General features: G+C 44.2%; 1 protein-coding gene across 1 annotated transcript; it reads left to right on the top strand.

The window, feature by feature from the left end:
• Positions 1-5,142: 5,142 nt before the first annotated feature.
• PLET1 (placenta expressed transcript 1) lies at positions 5,143-17,184 on the top strand. Its single transcript, XM_080640174.1, has 4 exons — positions 5,143-5,339; positions 9,792-9,993; positions 14,008-14,069; positions 16,206-17,184. The coding sequence occupies exons 1-4, from the start codon at positions 5,168-5,170 to the stop codon at positions 16,445-16,447; spliced, it is 678 nt and encodes a 225-aa protein (XP_080496300.1). The 5' UTR covers positions 5,143-5,167; the 3' UTR covers positions 16,448-17,184.
• The last annotated feature ends 246 nt before the right edge of the window (positions 17,185-17,430 follow it).

Below are 17,430 nucleotides of genomic sequence, written 5' to 3'. Positions count from 1 at the left end.
GAAACGTACAAAAGCCTTTCAAATTAAACTTAAATATAATAAAATAATTTAAAACTAAAACAAATAGAAAAGAACAAAATGTGTAAACAGTAAATTAAACATTTTCTTTAGTGCAACTTCCAAATTATGCCCGGGACGTAGATGTAGATGGCAATGTAGACTGGGTTGAAAGGTTTTTGGTCTTTAAAACATCAACTTCAGTGGGAACAGTGTTGTTGGTCTCCTTTTTAGCTAATGCTCTGATACTGTGCTCTCCAGGTGCGTGTCTCCCTACATCACCACGATAATGTGTCTACGCATTCCCAGGGTGATGTCGGGGGACGAGTCCGCGGGCATTACAAGGAGCCTCTGGAAGATTGAGAGGTTGTTCCTTCTACTGAATGGGCGGGTATAAAGGGTATAAATCCGCCCACTCAGAAGAAGGAGCTGCGGCCTTGTTTCCCGACGTTGCCATGTTAACACTGCTGCTGGTGAAGGAGCGGAGGGGAGAGCAAGAGAACCCTCTGCTGTTTCGGCTCTGCGGGCCGGATAGAACAGCCGAACAGGCCGGATCCGGCCCGCGGGCCGTAGTTTGCCCACGGCTGATACTAGGTCCTAATCAAACATATGATTTGAAAATATTTTTTTCCATTATTTAGGTTGTCTGCACTTTCTTGGTAGTGTCCTTTGAAGAAGAAAAGCTTTTAGTATTGATGAAATCCAACTTATCTATTTTTTTCTTTGGGTGCTTTTGCTTTAGACATTATATCTATTAAACTATTGCCTAGTGCAAGGCCATGAAAATTTATACCTATATTTTCTTCTAAGAGTTTTATAGTTTAAATTCTTACATTTAGGTCCTTGATCCATGTTGAGTTCATATGGTGTGAGGTAGAGATCCAATGTCATTCTTTTGTATGTGGCTATCCAGTTGCCACAGCATCATTTGTTGCAAAGACTGTTCTTTCCCCCATCAAATTGTCCTGGCACCCTTGTGAAAATTCAATTGATCATAACTGTATGGCTCTAAAATAACTTCTATGCAGATGGACATAGCCAATGGACACAGACAATAGGGGTGTGAAGGCCTGGGTTGGGGGGCAGGAGCGGGATGGGAGAGGACAGTGGGGAAAAATGAGACATATGTATGTAATACTTTCAACTATAGAAAATTTTTTTTAAAAATTCGGTCTAACCAGGAGGCATAACCACTGAATTCTGAAGGATTGGGGTTTAAGTCCTTTCTCTGTCCATTTCCTAGACCTGTGACCTTGACAAGTTATTTAAATTCCCCAAGTTTCATTTCTTCCTCGTTGAAATGTGGATACCATAGTACCTACCATCTGGCTGGGAGAGGGATGTGAAAATTAAGTAAGATGATATAAGTTCAATTCTTAGGACTATCTCTGCTCTTTGCATGTACTAAAATGCACCTGTTTTGATGTAATCCCATTTGTTTATTTTCTCTTTAGTTTCCATTGCCCTAGGAGCAGTATCAGTGAAGAAATTGCTTTGGCATATTTCAGAGATTTTTGCCTATGGATTCCTCTAGTATTTTTATGGTTTCCCATCTTATGTTTAAGTCCTTTATCCATTTTGAGTTTATTTTTGTGTATGGTGTAAGTTGGTGGTCTAGTTTCATTTTTTTGCATGTATCTGTCCAATTTTCCCAACACCATTTATTGAAGAGACTGTCTTGACTCCATTGTATGTTCGTGCCTCCTTTGTCAAATATTAATTGAGCATAGTGATTTGGGTCAATTTCTGGGGTCTCTATTCTATTCCATTGATCTATATGTCTGTTCTTGTGCCAATACCAAGCAGTTTTGAGAACAGTGGCTTTGTAATACAGCTTGAAATCTGGTATTGAGATCCCACCTACTTTGTCCTTCTTTCTCAGGATTGCTGTAGCTATTCGGGCTCTTTTTTAATTCCAGATGAATTTTTGGAAAGTTTGTTCTAGGTCTGTGAAATATGCCGTTGGTATTTTAATGGGAAGTGCATTGAATTTATAGATTGCTTTGGGTAGTATGGACATTTTGATGATGTTGATTCCACAAATCCATGAACATGGTATGTTCTTCCATCTGTTTGTCTTCCTCTATCTCTTTTTTTCAGTGTCGTGTAGTTTTCTGCGTATAGGTCTTTTACCTCCTTAGTTAAGTTTATTCCTAGGTATCTTAATTTTTTTGGTGCGATGGTAAATGGGATTGCTTTTTTAGTCTCTCTTTCTGTAAGTTCATTATTGGTGCATAGAAATGCCATAGATTTCTTGGCATTAATTTAGTATCCTGCTACATTGCTGAATTCATTTATTAAGTCTAATAATTTTTTGATGGCGTCTTTAGAGTTTTCTATCTACAGTATCATGTTATCTGCAAATAAGGACAGTTTTACTTCTTCTTTTCCAATTTGGATGCCTTTTATTTCTTCTTCTTGTCTGATTGCAATGGCTAGTACTTCCAGCACTATGTTGAACAGAAGTGGTGAAAGTGGGCATCCCTGTCTTGTTCCTGTTCTTAGGGGAAATGGTTTTAGTTTTTGCCCATTGAGTATGATGTTGGCTGTGGGTTTGTCATATATGGCTTTTATTATGTTGAGGTATGATCCTTCTATTCCCACCTTGCTGAGAGTTTTTATCAAGAAAGGGTGTTGGATTTTGTCAAATGCTTTTTCTGCATCAATTGATATGACCATGTGATTTTTATCTCTCAATTTGTTTTGCACAGCAAAGGAAATCATCAATAAAACAACAAGAAAGCCCACTGCATGGGAGAACATATTTGCCAATGATATCAACGATAAGGGTTTAATCTGCAACATTTACAGGGAACTCATGCAGCTTAACAAAAAGAAGATAAACAACTCAATGAAATAATGGGCAACTGATCTAAATAGACACTTTTCAAAAGAAGACAGAAGGAAGGCCAAGAGACATATGAAAACCTGCTCAAAGTCACTAATCATCAGAGAGATGCAAATCAAAACAACAATGCGGTACCATCTCACACCTGTCAGAATGGCTATTATCAACAAGTCTACAAATGACAAGTGCTGGTGAGGATGCGGAGAAAAAGGAACCCTCGTGCACTGCTGGTGGGAATGCAGACTAGTGCAGCCACTGTGGAGAACAGTATGGAGTTTCCTCAAAAAACTAAAAATGGAACTCCCATTTGACCCAGTGATCCCACTTCTAGGAATATATCCCAAGAAACTAGAAACACCAATCAGAAAGGATATATGCAGCCCTATGTTCATAGCAGCACAATTCACCATAGCTAAGATTTGGAAACAGCCTAAGTGCCCATCAGCAGATGAGTGGATTAAAAAACTGTGGTACATCCACACAATGGAATACTACACTGTGGTAAAAAAGAAGGAGTTCTTACCATTTGCAACAACATGGATGGAGATGGAGAGCATTATGCTAAGTGAAATAAGCCAGGCAGAGAAAGATAAATATCACATGATCTCACTCATTTGTGGAATATAATGAACAACATAAACTGATGAACAAAAATAGATCCAGAAACAGAGAAACATCAATCAGAATGTCAAATCTCAGGGAAGGTAGGGGACGGTGGGGGTAAGGGGGAGAGATCAACCAAAGGACTTATATGCATGCATATAAGCCTAATCAATGGACACAGACAACAGCAGGGTGGGGGCCTGAATGGGAGGTGGGGGGTAATGGGGGAATAGGGACACATATGTAATACCTTAATCAATAAAGAAATTTTTAAAAAAAGTAGAAGAGATTAGGACACAGACACACTCGGGGAAGACCATTGGAGACCCAGGGAGAAGACTGCCATCTAAAGGCCAAGGAGAGAGGCCTCTGAAGGAACCCACCCTGCCCACACCTTGATCTTGGACTTCGGCCTCCAAAACTGTGAGACAATAGATTTCTGTTGTTTATGCTGCCCCGTCTGCAGTGTTTTGTTATGGCAGCCCGAGCTGACTAATACATCGTGGAAACAAAAAGAACAGGGTTGGGATAGAGGTAGATGTGGCTGTATATATAAGTGAATGGATATAAAAAATTAAATACCTTACCCCCCTAAATAAATAAATAAATAAATAAATAAATAAATAAATAAAAATAAAATGCACCTGTTTTCAATGTTACTATCAGTGGATAAATGCTGTGGCTCTTGGGTTTTTTAATCAATGGATCACTATTTCATACTATTATTTTCCCTTGACATAAAAGAGACATTGTAACACTCACTAGGTGAAAGATAGTCCAATCTGAAAACAAAAACAAACAAACAAATAATTTAAAAAAAATAAATGTATGGGTTTATTTCTGAGCTCTCAACTCTATTACATTAATCTATACGTCTACCCTTATGCCAATACCACACTGTCTTGACTACTATAGCTTTGTAGTAAGTTTTGAAATTGGTAAGTGTGAATCCTCCAACTTATTTATTGGTGTGTTTTTTTACATCATTTTGGCTATCCTGGGTCCCTTGTTATAGTTTTCAGTGTATAAGTCTTGCATGTCTTTTGTTAAATTTATTTTAATATCTTCAAGTTTACTGATACTTTTTTTTTAACCAGTTCTAACCATCAAAAGAAAAATACGAAAAAACATGTTTTCTGATTTTATTTTTTTAGTAGTTGCCTTGTCTATGGTGTGATGGATGAAAGTGTCAGGAGCAACATGGGTCAACACTGTTTCTTTCCAAATAAATAAATAAATCCAGAAGCACAATGTTTTTAGTTGTATGCTAGTCACAAAGTAAGCTGGGGTTGGAGACATGTTCAATTAAGAAGAGTTGAAAATGGATATGTAATATTCCAGAAAAGATGGGTTTTGTGCCTGAGTTTCCTACGGGGGGCGGGAGGGAGAGTGGAACTTCTAAGTGAGAGATGTGATGATTACTCATCCCTAATTTCACTTTGCCAGCACTAAACCTCTCTCGGCAGCTTTCTTCAAATAGCAGGTACTGAGGTGAATGAGATGTAAAATAAATTCATGGTCAGTACATTCCCTTTCTTGAGCAAAACTGGAATTGTTAAAGGATCATGGTGACGAATTCTAGAAGCCAGTTCACTTTAGGGAGCGGTGAGAGGGGAATTTGCATGTATGACCTCACCCAGAAACTCCAGCCCTGAAGCATATAAATAGGTGAGGTCTTACGCAGCTCCAGGCCCAGCAGTTTCCAGACAGATCACAACCATGGCAGTCCTGGGCTCCACACTGCTGTCCCTGTGCTTCGGCACACTGCTCATTTCTGCCAGCTCTGCAGATTACCCTGACAGATGCATGTTCTTCAGCACAGTCTTCCCCACCACCGGTCCAGGCATCAAGATCAATTCAAACATGTATGAAAGCAACAGAGTCTACACAAGTAAGTAAGAGCCTTTCTCTCTGTTGTCTTTTTTCTCTAAGGGCAGCTTACCAGAATTTCAGAACATAACTCTTCATCTCTGCTCTCAATTACACAAAAAATGCATTTTTGACCAGGATGGGAAGTGGGGGCAGAAAGAATGAGAACATGTGAGAGAGTGGGTTGGGTGGGGATGCTTCTGCATGTTCCCTGTGCCAAGCTGAACAGCAAGGAGCCATTAAGTTCCAACACCCAAGTTAACTGAGCCCCAGCAAGAGCACACCCATGGCAAGCTCTGACTTAAAGTTGGCATGTTTATTATGTGAAGGGATAAAGATTGCATCACAGTTATCTTTTCACATCCATTTGATAAGACAGTGCCCCTGTGGATGACTGTGTATTGCACAACTCCAGGAGGCGCTGTTCTCATTTAGTCCACATGTGAAAAGCTCAGTTTGCTAGACAAGGAAAGCATTGCTCTCCCACCTTCTCTCTGCGGAGCCTGAAGCTGAGAGTTAAATGACTTGCTCAGGGTCTCACTGCTAGTGGCAGAACTGGCTGTTGAATCTTGTTCTTTTCATTCCTCATCCAATGCTTTTCTTGAGACCTAGTAATATTTTACGAATATCCCTTTTGGGATCAGCCAAACCTACAAGTCAGGCAAGTGCTGTCTGATTACTTTCATAACAGCATTTAATATAGTGGCTTACATGCATTAGTTCATGTAGCCCCCATAACCTATTAGGTAGAGACCACTGCTGTTCCTGTTTTGTAGATGAGGAGACAGAGGTAGAAATGCTAGTGACTTGCTCAGGTCACAGAGCTACTTGAGTGGTGAAGTTGGAACATGAATCTGAGCAATCAGAGACTTTGCCTTAACCACTACACTATATGTCTCTCAGTTATAGTAATAAGAATGGCTACATCTTACTATGAGGTGGGTACTATTCTAAGGGCCAATACTATTATCTTCCCATTTTACAGATGAGAACTGAGGCAGGTAAGTTAAAGTTTTACCCAAGACCACTAGTAACATAGCTAATATTTGAACATAACTAACAGCCCAGCTTTGTTCAGCCAGGCTATCTAGCTTCAGAGCCTGTCTTCTTATCTACTGTGTTCTCCTGACTCTCTTAGAACTCTCACCACATTTTGAAAGAATACCATGGTCCACAGATTCCAGGCTTCAGCAGGAAAATGAATACAGCCTGCCTTCACACACCCATGCCAGCTTGTGCTTTTTTCTATTTTTGTCACGGGGACTGTCACCATAAATGCCTCAGTTGTGATAAGGCTCACTACATCCTACTCATTCAGGCAGTGGATCTTGTCCTACAGGACAGGGAGGACCATCTTGTAATCCAAGATGAAAATAAGGAGGGCATGTGTGTGACCTTGTATATGGGAAAGGACCTGGGGGGCCAGAGGGACTCCTAACTTGAGATAACACATCACAAGGTGGAGGATTTTGCTGTTAAAATGGAAGAAATAGGAACCTACCTTGTGAAGGTTGGGGGGCGGAGAGGAGGGATTATGAGCCTTCTGAAGTAGGAAGACAGGAGAAAGAAGAGTCAAAAGGTGATCAGTAAGATGCCTTATAAACAAAAGACCCCTTGGAAGGGGCCATGCTGGCTGAAAGGGAAATCCCGGCATTTACAAGGGCAGTAGGCAGAGTAGAGGGGAAGGGGCGGGAGGAAGGGGTCTCAGGTTCATTAAATGCCTACTACATGCAATGTCCCTCCCCAACCTCACCTTATTTCACCACAGATGTGCTGTAGCTCCGTGATGCGCTGACTGACTCACTGTAGGAATGATTTAAGTTGAGTCAAAATCCTGTGCCCTCAAGAGGTGTGAAGTGCCCGATTGCACACCTGGGTTACACCACAGTCTCCGGATTTCCTCGTAGAGTGTCACTGTGAGACAGCTGTCTGAGACTGAGTAAATGCCCACTCAAGCCAACTTTTTATTATTTTGAATTTGAAATTTTCTAAATTTCAGGGTTTGTGTCAACACTGGTTAGTCATGTATAAATGACTTGACAGGTCCCAAGACACTGTGGCAGCTCAGGCAGTATCTTAGAACAAGTTCCCTGGGTCTGTCTTCATGTCATTGAAGGAAACCCATAAAGCAGTGACATTTTTGTTAAGACTGGACTAGGTCAGCATCCGCCTCCACTTTTTACCTCTATGGGCAAGAGGGATGTAACCTGCCTGCCTTTATTCCTGCATCTTCAGCTTTAAGGGCACTGACTGTACTACACTGGATGCACAGCTTGCTAAATCAATCAGTTAGAAGTTATTTACTGCCCTCCAGGTGCCCAGCACTGGGCTGGCCAGATACTGACACTGAGGAAACCACAGTATGTAATTAAGCCAGAATGCAATTAAGCACTCAACTCCACAGTAAAAAAACATAAGTGTTTCAGGAATGAGAGGGAAAGAAGGCTGAACTGGCCCAGAGGTGGGACATAGCAGGATCTTAGAAAGCAAATGGGAATGAAATGTGTGATGAAAACGAAGTAAGGATTCCACACAGACAGACAGACGTAAACAGAGACCAGGAGCAGGTGTAAGTGACATGTCTGCAGAACCAGAGGAAGACTGGCTGTCCCAAGATGGGGGATGCAAATAACAGGGGGAGCTAGGTTTTGAGGGTCATGAAAGCTACACGCTGGGCACTGTACCCGACAGAACAGAAACAGAATGTTTCGTGCTCTAGAAATAAGGGCACTTTGAAGGTTTTGGAGAAGAGTGTCTCCTGGTGGGAATGTTGTGTGTGGAAGTCTGATCTAGCCACAGCCTGAATAAATGGCTGAATGTGGAGGAGAACATGGAGCCCAGAAATCCAAATAATACAGATGCTTAGGAGAGAAGAAAGGAGGATATAAGCCAGAGTGAGAGAGGGAAAGCAGAAGAAAGGACAGAGGTAAGAGCATGCCTGAGGGAGAGCTGACAGACTTGATAACCACCTGGGTGACACACACCATGGCTTGCCACAGTCCACCTCACCATCACACACACATCTAGGACAAATGTCAGGTTCTCATAGGGTCTGGATCCACCCACCTTAATTGGCAATAGCAAAGAAATAGAACAGAGAAATGCATTGATTGAGCTAAAAAAATAAATTGCAATTGTTTAACACACACTATGTATTAAAGTCTTTGCACTGTTCTTGTTACTCCTCCCAGGAACATTTCTCTTGTTTTAAATATATTTTTATTGATTTCAGAGAGGAAGGGAGAGGGAGAGAGGATAGAAACATCAATGATGGGAGAGAATCATTGATTGGCTGCCTCCTGCACACCCCCTACTGGAGATTGAGCCCACAACCCGGGCATGTGCCCTGATCAGGAATTGAATCGTGACCTCCTGGTTCATAGGTTGATGCTCAACCACGGAGCCACGCCAGCAGGGCTCCTCCCAGGAACCTTTCAAAATAAGGTGTCATGATCTCCATATAATAAAGGATAATGTCATTATCTCCAGACCTGGAACTGGGCTTGTGCAAAGATGAAATTCAACAAAAATTTGTGGAGTGAATAATGAAGAATAAGGGAACTGAGTCTCAGAGGTGAAATGACTTGTTAGAGATGGAATTCAGAACCAGCAATGTTGCATCCTATTGTGCTACCTGACCCATTTTCTTTGGTTTGTGAAGGAGAAGTCCTTGAAGGAATTCTTGATGTCTGAAAGGGCCCTGGGGAACACCTTAGCATTGAGGAATTCATTCAGAAGGAACCTTCTAAGGGAGGAAATAAACCCACTGAAACATTCTCTGGAAACTCTCTCCCCATTACACGTCAGAATGCTGGAATTAACAAGGGCCAGTGGGGTCTCCTGTGAATGCATGCTAAGCGAGGTCATAAGAGATTCACCTGAGTGGAGGTTAGGGACTCTGAGGGGTCGTTTAACAGGTACTTGGATTAGGGCCCAGGGGCTCAGAGGCCCCCTCCCTCGCCCTCATCTACGGACACCAAGAGCTTCGGCAAGACTAGGAAGTGGGCTCTGCTCTAATTTGGAATAACATTCCCGATTTTCCGGAACACTTCCTGAGGGCCCACGTGACCCTGTCACATGCACCAACCCCTGCTCTGCCCACATCCCACTCCCCCTGAAAGAAGAACAGAGCATCTTTATCCCTCATCTGACAGATGAGAACCGGGCTCCAGAGTTATGAGCCCACCTCGAATCTCACCCCTGGTAGGTAGAAAAACTCTCCTTTTGTCTACCTTTGGCCATGGAAGATTTAGAAAATGCAAATAAAATCATCTGTAATCCCACTATCCAGAAATGACCACAGTTAATATCTTGATGGCTTTCCTTCCAGATGTTTTTCAACTTCTTTTACAAAAATACTACATGTACATGTTATTTGTAACTTCCTTTTTTCACAGTTAATTTTGATTTCATGATCCTCATCCCTTGTCTTACTACATAGATGGCTGATTGTTGCCTTATCATTTCTTCTCAGTATCGGTGCCTGTGAACAACATCACCAAATCTGTGGTCCTGCGAGCGGTGGACACAAACAACAACAGCTCGATAGGCTTCTGGCACAGAGCAGACCAGTATTGCAACGGCAGCGCCCTCTATCACATGACGGACACACGTGAAGGTTTCTTCAAGGCCAACTGGCAATCTCCTCATTCCACGAACATTACAGTGGAGATACAGTAAGAACCTACCTATATATGATTTACTTGGGCTTTTACAGTTTCAATGTTGGGTTTATGCAGTTTTACACTGATCTTGAAGGACACAAAATACAATACAGATATGTATTGAACAGATATGTACTGTGAAGAAGCCAGTACTTGCACTCCTTTTCTGCCTTACCATTCTTTGTCCTACCTTTTATCTATAGGAGTTTACACACAACCACACACACACACACACACACACACACACACACACACACGCACACACACCAGGTGTGCTCAACATAAATAGAAAGAACTGGTGGTAAAGAAAACCAGAGCTTGACAGTGGTTAAAGCAAAATGAATGAATGAATGATACATATATACATATAGTAAAGATTTTATTCAGGACTACTGCAATAGGAGAAAAGAGACTTCAGTATAGAGCCAGGCTCAGTTCTGCATATAACATGAGCAAGTGGAAATTTATAGCCAAGGAGCAGGGAGGGGTCAGTGAATGGAAAGTTCCTGAGAGGAAACATCAAGGCCTATAAGAGGGATTCTGGCTAAACTGGCCTAACAGGATTGTTGCTGAAGGCAGGCCTAGGTGATCAGATATCATGTGGGGATGGCAGCAAATGAGGAACTCAATCAGACATTGAGGGTTATCAGATATCAAGGGTAAGAGGTTCTTGCTAAACAGACTTAGCAGCATTTTTGCTAAAGCTGGATTTTACAAGCAAGTGCAGAGATGGGCCAGGAGGAGGCGCCAGAGCCTGAGTGAAGTAAGGTCAAGCAGAAAATCTTTGTCACTGGCACCCTGTTTGCTTCAGATTCTCTATACTCAAACTGGAGAGTCATTTTTCAAAACAGATTCATTTTGGAAACAGCTTCTAACAGAAAGTGTGCTGATTGTGTAATAACTCGCCTCCTAGTGTCACACCGAATGGACACAGGCTCCTTCGGAGGTGCACCAACCAGGGGCTCACATTGCCCATTAACAAAAGCCTTCCTTGCAGCCAGGGATGGCTACCAAGCTCACTTCAGAAACCCAGCATTGAGAGTCCTTGCGGTCATGGACTGCCATTCTGTGCTGAAAGGACAAGTCTGTCCAGCAGGTCGTGTCCATTGTGAACAGCCACCGAGGCTCCATGGACATGGTGGTGAGGATGCTGCCACACCATCCCACCTCACCGCCATCCCACCTCACCTGCCACCATCCCACCTCACCTGCCACCATCCCACCTCACCTGCCATCCCACCTCACCTGCCACCATCCCACCTCACCTGCCATCCCACCTCACCTGCCACCATCCCACCTCACCTGCCATCCCACCTCACCTGCCACCATCCCACCTCACCTGCCACCATCCCACCTCACCTGCCATCCCACCTCACCTGCCATCCCACCTCACCTGCCATCCCACCTCACCTGCCACCATCCCACCTCATCTGCCATCCCACCTCACCTGCCATCCCACCTCACCTGCCATCATCCCACCTCACCTGCCATCCCACCTCACCTGCCACCATCCCACCTCACCTGCCACCAACCCACCTCACCTGCTATCCCACCTCACCTGCCACCATCCCACCTCACCTGATATCCCACCTCACCTGATATCCCACCTCACCTGATATCCCACCTCACCTGCCACCATCACACCTCACCTGCCACCATCCCACCTCACCTGCCATCCCACCTCACCTCACCTGCCATCCCATCTCACCGCCATCCCACCTCACCTGACATTCCACCTCACCTCACCTGCCCTTGGACCTCACTGGCTCCCGCAGAGCCACTTGCAGGAGTAGAATCCTGAAGGAGCTCCGACAATCCAGCCTTGCCTGAGCGCAGTCCCTTAGAGGCCAGGCCAGGCTAATTAAGACAATGGTCCCTTCATCTCTCCTCATTAAAGCCTCCACACTCCGTGCAACAACAGATAAAAGACAAAGCAGTGACACTGCCATAGAAACAGCACATTCCCGCCAACAGTGCAGTCTCCAGACCTAGAACCGGGCCATCCCACCTCACCTGTCACCTCAGGTGTCAGCAGCTGTGATGCACTGGCTTTGCTGCTTGTTGGCAATGTACACACACGGCCTCGATAAGCAAAGCTGACAAAGAGAGGGGAGCAGCTCCACTGTGCTGGGGAGGGCACAGAAGTGAAGGGAAGAGGTCCCTGGCCAGGAGCCTTACTTACAGTGAGGTTTGGTGAGGCAGAGCCTGTACAGAAGTGAGTACTGAGGTTAAACATCACTTGCTCAAGAAAGCGTCCCTAAACTCCCTGATAAGTTCCCAAGCCTATTTCCACTCTCTCAACCTCCACTACTTTGTCAGAGCACATGTCACCACTGTGATCAATTACTCAGTCTGTTAGTTGATTATTCATTTAAAATCTGTCTCTCTGAAGGGACTCTAAGTGCCACAAGGGTAAGACCATGCCTAACTGATTCACTACTGCCCCTCAGCACCATGCACAGTGATTGGCATGTTGTACACTCTCCTTAATTAACTGTTGAATGTATGAACAAGAGGCTGATATAATAATGGACCCACTAATAAAAGAACAACAGACCAAGCTCTACAGATCATTTCATGAACATTAAGCACCTACTATGTGTCAATCATCCTATCTAATAAAAGAGTAATATGCAAATTGACCATCACTCCAACACACAAGATGGCTGCCCCCATGTGGTCAAAGATCCTGCCCCCATGTGGACACAAGATGGCCACCACAAGATGGCCAGCAGGGAAGGGCAGTTGGGAGGGAACAGGCCTGCAAGGGAGGGAAGTTGTGGGCGATCTGGCCAGCAGGGGAAGGCAGTTGGGAGGGACCAGACCTGCAAGGGTGGGCAGTTGGGGGTGATCAAGCCTGCAGAGGAGGGCAGTTAGGGGTGATCAGGCCAGCAGAGGAAGGAAGTTGGGGGCAACCGGGCCTGCAGGGAAGGGCAGTTGGGGGGGGGACCCAGGCCTGCAGGGGAGAGCAGTTGGGGGGGGACCAGGCCTGCAGGGAAGGGCAGTTAAGGGTGACTAGGCCTGCATGGGAGGGCAGTTAGGGGCAAACAGGCTGGCAGGGGAGCAGTTAGATGTTGATCAGGCTGGCAGGGGAGTGGTTAGGGGGTGATCAGGCTGGCAGGCAGAAGCAGTTGGGGGCAATCAGGAAGGCAGGCAGGCGAGCAGTTGGGAGCCAGCAGTCCTGGATTGTGAGAGGGATGTCCGACTGCCCGTTTAGGCCCAATCCCGGTAGGATCTGGCCTAAACGGGCAGTCGGACATCCCTTGAGGGGTCCCAGATTGGGAGGGTACAGGCTGGGCTGAGGGACACACACCCTGTGCACGAATTTTGTGCACCAGGCCTCTAGTTGTTGATAACAGAACCTGCTCTCAAAGAGCTGGCCCTCTAGTGGGGGGAGAGGCTCACAGCAGGACAATGCATAGAGGGGCCCAACCCTCTGATGGAGATCTGTCTGGGTTAAGGATAACAGGGAAAACAACTTCATAGAGTTACTGTTACATCTGTGGGCAGACATGGTCTGGAGAGATATCACAGGCAGAAGGACTGGCGTGAACAAAGACCAGAGGTGCCTATGGGGATTTTAGGGGGGTGAAGTTGGTTGGGTTGGGGTGGGCGGGTAGACATGATCTTCTCTGGAGCAAAATCATAGATCTTAGTTAAGATAATATAGAGGCCCTGGCCAAGTAGCTCAGTTAGTTAGAACGTCATCCCGATAGGACAAGGTCAGGCTACATACAGAAGGCAACCAATGAATGCATGGATAGGTGGAACAAGAAGTCAATGGTTCTCTCTCTCTCTCTCTCTCTCTCTCTCTCTCTCCCCCAAATCAATAGATAAAAAAATTTTTTTTAATTAAAAGTAAAAAGACAATATAGAGCAGACCAGTATTCAATGATGTGTATGGAAAGTAAGCTCAAAAGGAATTAAGAGGTTGGGGTCATCTGGGAAGGCAGAAATGTGAGCTGAACTTGTGGACTCCACAGCTGAGGTCCTCACCATTATCTTTCATTGATTTGCCCTCCACAGAGCCTTCGTTATCAATTTCTACAGAGTGGCCACCTTTTCTTATCTGAAACTGGAAAAACAAGGTAAGTTCCTTTGCAGCCCCTTTACATACCTGGCAGTGAACACAGTCAGCCTGAAAGTTACCCAGTGGGGGCCTACAAAAGCCTTCTGGTCATGTGTTACCCAGTTATCAGTTGAGCCTTCTAGCACCTTGAGATCTACATAAGATTGGCTCCACCCTTTTTCCTATTTCCCATAGAAAACAAAAGCCATCTCCAAGATTTCCGCCAATCCCCAGGGGCCTTATATTCTCAGAGTCACCTGTGACTGCAGAATCCTGCTTCTTCAGGACCCATTCCTGTACAGCACCTCGTAGACACCAATGTGAAAGTCAGCTCCTTCCTTAGTTTCCACAAAGACTTCCCACTCACATAAAACCTTCACAGTACTGAAGGCTTTACAGGAATGAGGGGGCAAATGTGCAGACAAAGGGGTTGACAGCATAAGAATACCAAACACTCATTCATTCTCAGAACGGCCTTTGGCCACTACCACTACCACCTGGAATTTCCACTGCTCTTCCACAGGGTGTGGTCCTCAACCTCAAACCATCCTGAGGCTTCTCGCCCTCCTTCCCCCTCTCTGTCCCCTGCATTCTCTCACTCCCCTCTAGGAAGCTAAAACAAATTCAAGAAATTGAGGTTCAGAAATTAAATGGAAAAACCAGGGCTCAAATCCCACCTTATACTTTTTACACTTTTCTTAGACTTACATCAAAACTATAAAGACAATTCCTTTTTTTAAATGAAGGTTTTAAATACAAGGTTCAGCTAAAGACAAGGAACATCAGCCTCTCTAATGTCCAGATAACTAGTCTTCCTCGGGATCCCTCTGCCGGTTCCCCACCCATCATATGCTGCAAACGCGGTCAAAGGAATATCCATTTTCAAAACAAATTTTTATGTGATTATGTCTAACAAACTATTATGTGAAAGCCTTAACTGTTGCCTTGGTGGTTTCCCCTCTGTGAGAAGACTGGTTGTTATTTTCTTCCTCGAGGACATTTTCGAGATGAGCATGAGTGTAAATGCTAAGAAGGAGAAAAAAAAGTGTGTTTCTAATCAGGACTCCTTATCTCCATGCTAATAAAATCCAGTTAAAAAAATAAAAATAAAGTGATTGTGTCAGACTTTCTGGCTCAGTGAGATGCTAGAGAAACATTTGCCCTGGGTAAATACTAAGTGAGATAAGACAATGCCACAGACTTACAGGTCCCTCCAGGTAGCAGAAGAATGCATGGGCCTAAGCAACTCACTGGATTTGCTTATTGAATTCTGCTCATGTTCCTTCTTCTTCTTTTTTGTTATAATGTACCTTTATTGATTTCAGGGTGGAAGGGAGAGGGAGAGAGAGATAGAAACATCAGTGATGGGAGAGAATCATTGATTGGCTGACTCCTGCATGCCCCTCACTGGGGATCAAGCCCACAACCTGGGCAGGTGCCCTGACTGGGAATCAAACCATGGCCTCAACCACTGAGCAACACAGGTCGGGCTCTCCCTTCTTCTCTATATTCCCCTCTGTGGTCCACTTAGAACTTTGCAGGTATCATTGCCAAACTCTAGTTTTTCCAGTATCAGACATCCATTCTCCCCACCCCACCCCAACCCCACCCCCAGGCTACAGGCCTGGCTTTCTCTGCTTCTCAGCAAGGCAACCTCAGAGAACCAGTGTGTGGTCAGATCCTGCACAGGAAATGGCCGGTGCCTCAGCAACCACAGAAAGAGGTTCAGGGGTTTGGACAGCACCTCTTTCCATTTACTTTAAAGCAGAGTAGCCATTCTCAGTTCTGGATGGTAACTAGTTCTTACAAGCTTTACATGCAACCTTTGAAATTAGCAATGAAAAATAAAATTGTGCCATTCTGGATCATATTTGCCTGATGGATCTAATACAATATTAAGGACACTTGAGGGCCAACAACCTACCCAACAACAAATTCAGTAGTTATGTAAATTCCTTCCCCTGTGGGACTACCTTAGGGGTAGATAGTGTTCTTTCTCTCTGTGACATCCTGTACGCCACAGCTTTCCCTTCTGCTACATACACTTGGCCCTTGAGACATGCTTATTGAATTCTGCTCGTGAACTCTGGCTCCAGCGTCGCATCAGATTAGCCTCATTTTCCAACATAGGTTCTGATGTCCTTTTTTCCCCCAGCAATGATCACATCACCCTCCATGACCTCCATGACCAGGCAGACCACAACCCAAAGCCCAACGACAAACCGAATTCTAACCACAACCCAAAGCTCAACAACAAACCGAATCCTAACCACAGCCCAAACTGCAGCCTCAACGCTAACCACAACCAAAAGCTTCGCCAACAGAATCTTCCTCAGCCCCATCACAGATGCCATCCAGATCCTGCTCGTCTTCCTCACCAGCAAACTCCTCTTCTAGAAAGATGCTAAGAGAACAGTTGTTCCTGCCTCTGCTACATCCTCCTGCGTTCAGTTCCAAGCCAGGGCTCCATCATGTGTGTGAATGAAGGCCTCATGTTCTCAAATGTACAACTCTCCTGCCATTGCTTTGGACCAAAAAGGAGACTTGGTTGAGAGTAGCCAGCTCACTCACTAGTGGACTTGGGGCACACAGATGTTCAACTAAATCTTTCAGGCTTTTTGTAACTACTTAGAGCTGGTCTGGAGGTAACCTGGAATTCTGGCTGTAGGTTTAACATGTTGATAGATAGCCAGTTCCATCGCCAGTCTAAACTTTTGTTCATTGCCAAATGATTTCCCTGAGTCTCTGTGGGAAGAATCTTTCCTCACTTTCAAGATGATCTCCAATTTCTGACCAAACCCACCCAGGTTACACAGAGTGTGTTGACTCATGTGACTCAACAGGAAAGGAGAAGCAACCCTCATTCTGCCGGCAACACCAGTAGCATTAGAAGGGCAAGGAAATAGGAATGTACCATGTCTGAGCATGGTACATTTGGTATGACATTATTTTGGTATGACATTATTGTCTATGTCATACCAAAAAAACTATATTCCAAACAAGAACAATGTGTTAAATTCAAATTCTTTAATAAGTGATTATCTTAAAATACAGAGAATGTTATCTAATTTTATTCATTTGTGCAAGCATTAAAAATTTAATAAAATGATGAGAGTATGTATGTTTTCAAGGCCATATCTATGGGTAAAATTTTCTCAATTTTAATATTCCTCAAGTGCAAACTGGTCATTTTTCCCCTAACAGTGTTGTCCACTAGGAGAAATGGGCAAAATATTTATAATATTCACAATAGAATGTGAAAACAAAAGAAAGCATGGTATTTCCTGTAATAGCAAACAAAGTTTTCTTTTGGTAATTATGTTAAACTAGGGGCTCAGTGCACGAAGATTCATGCACAGGGGTGGGTCCCTCAACCCAAC

The sequence above is a fragment of the Plecotus auritus genome (assembly GCF_963455305.1).
Source record: "Plecotus auritus genome assembly, chromosome: 9".
In the NCBI taxonomy this organism is placed as follows: Eukaryota; Metazoa; Chordata; class Mammalia; order Chiroptera; family Vespertilionidae; genus Plecotus; species Plecotus auritus.
This window is presented reverse-complemented; position numbering and strand designations above follow the sequence as displayed.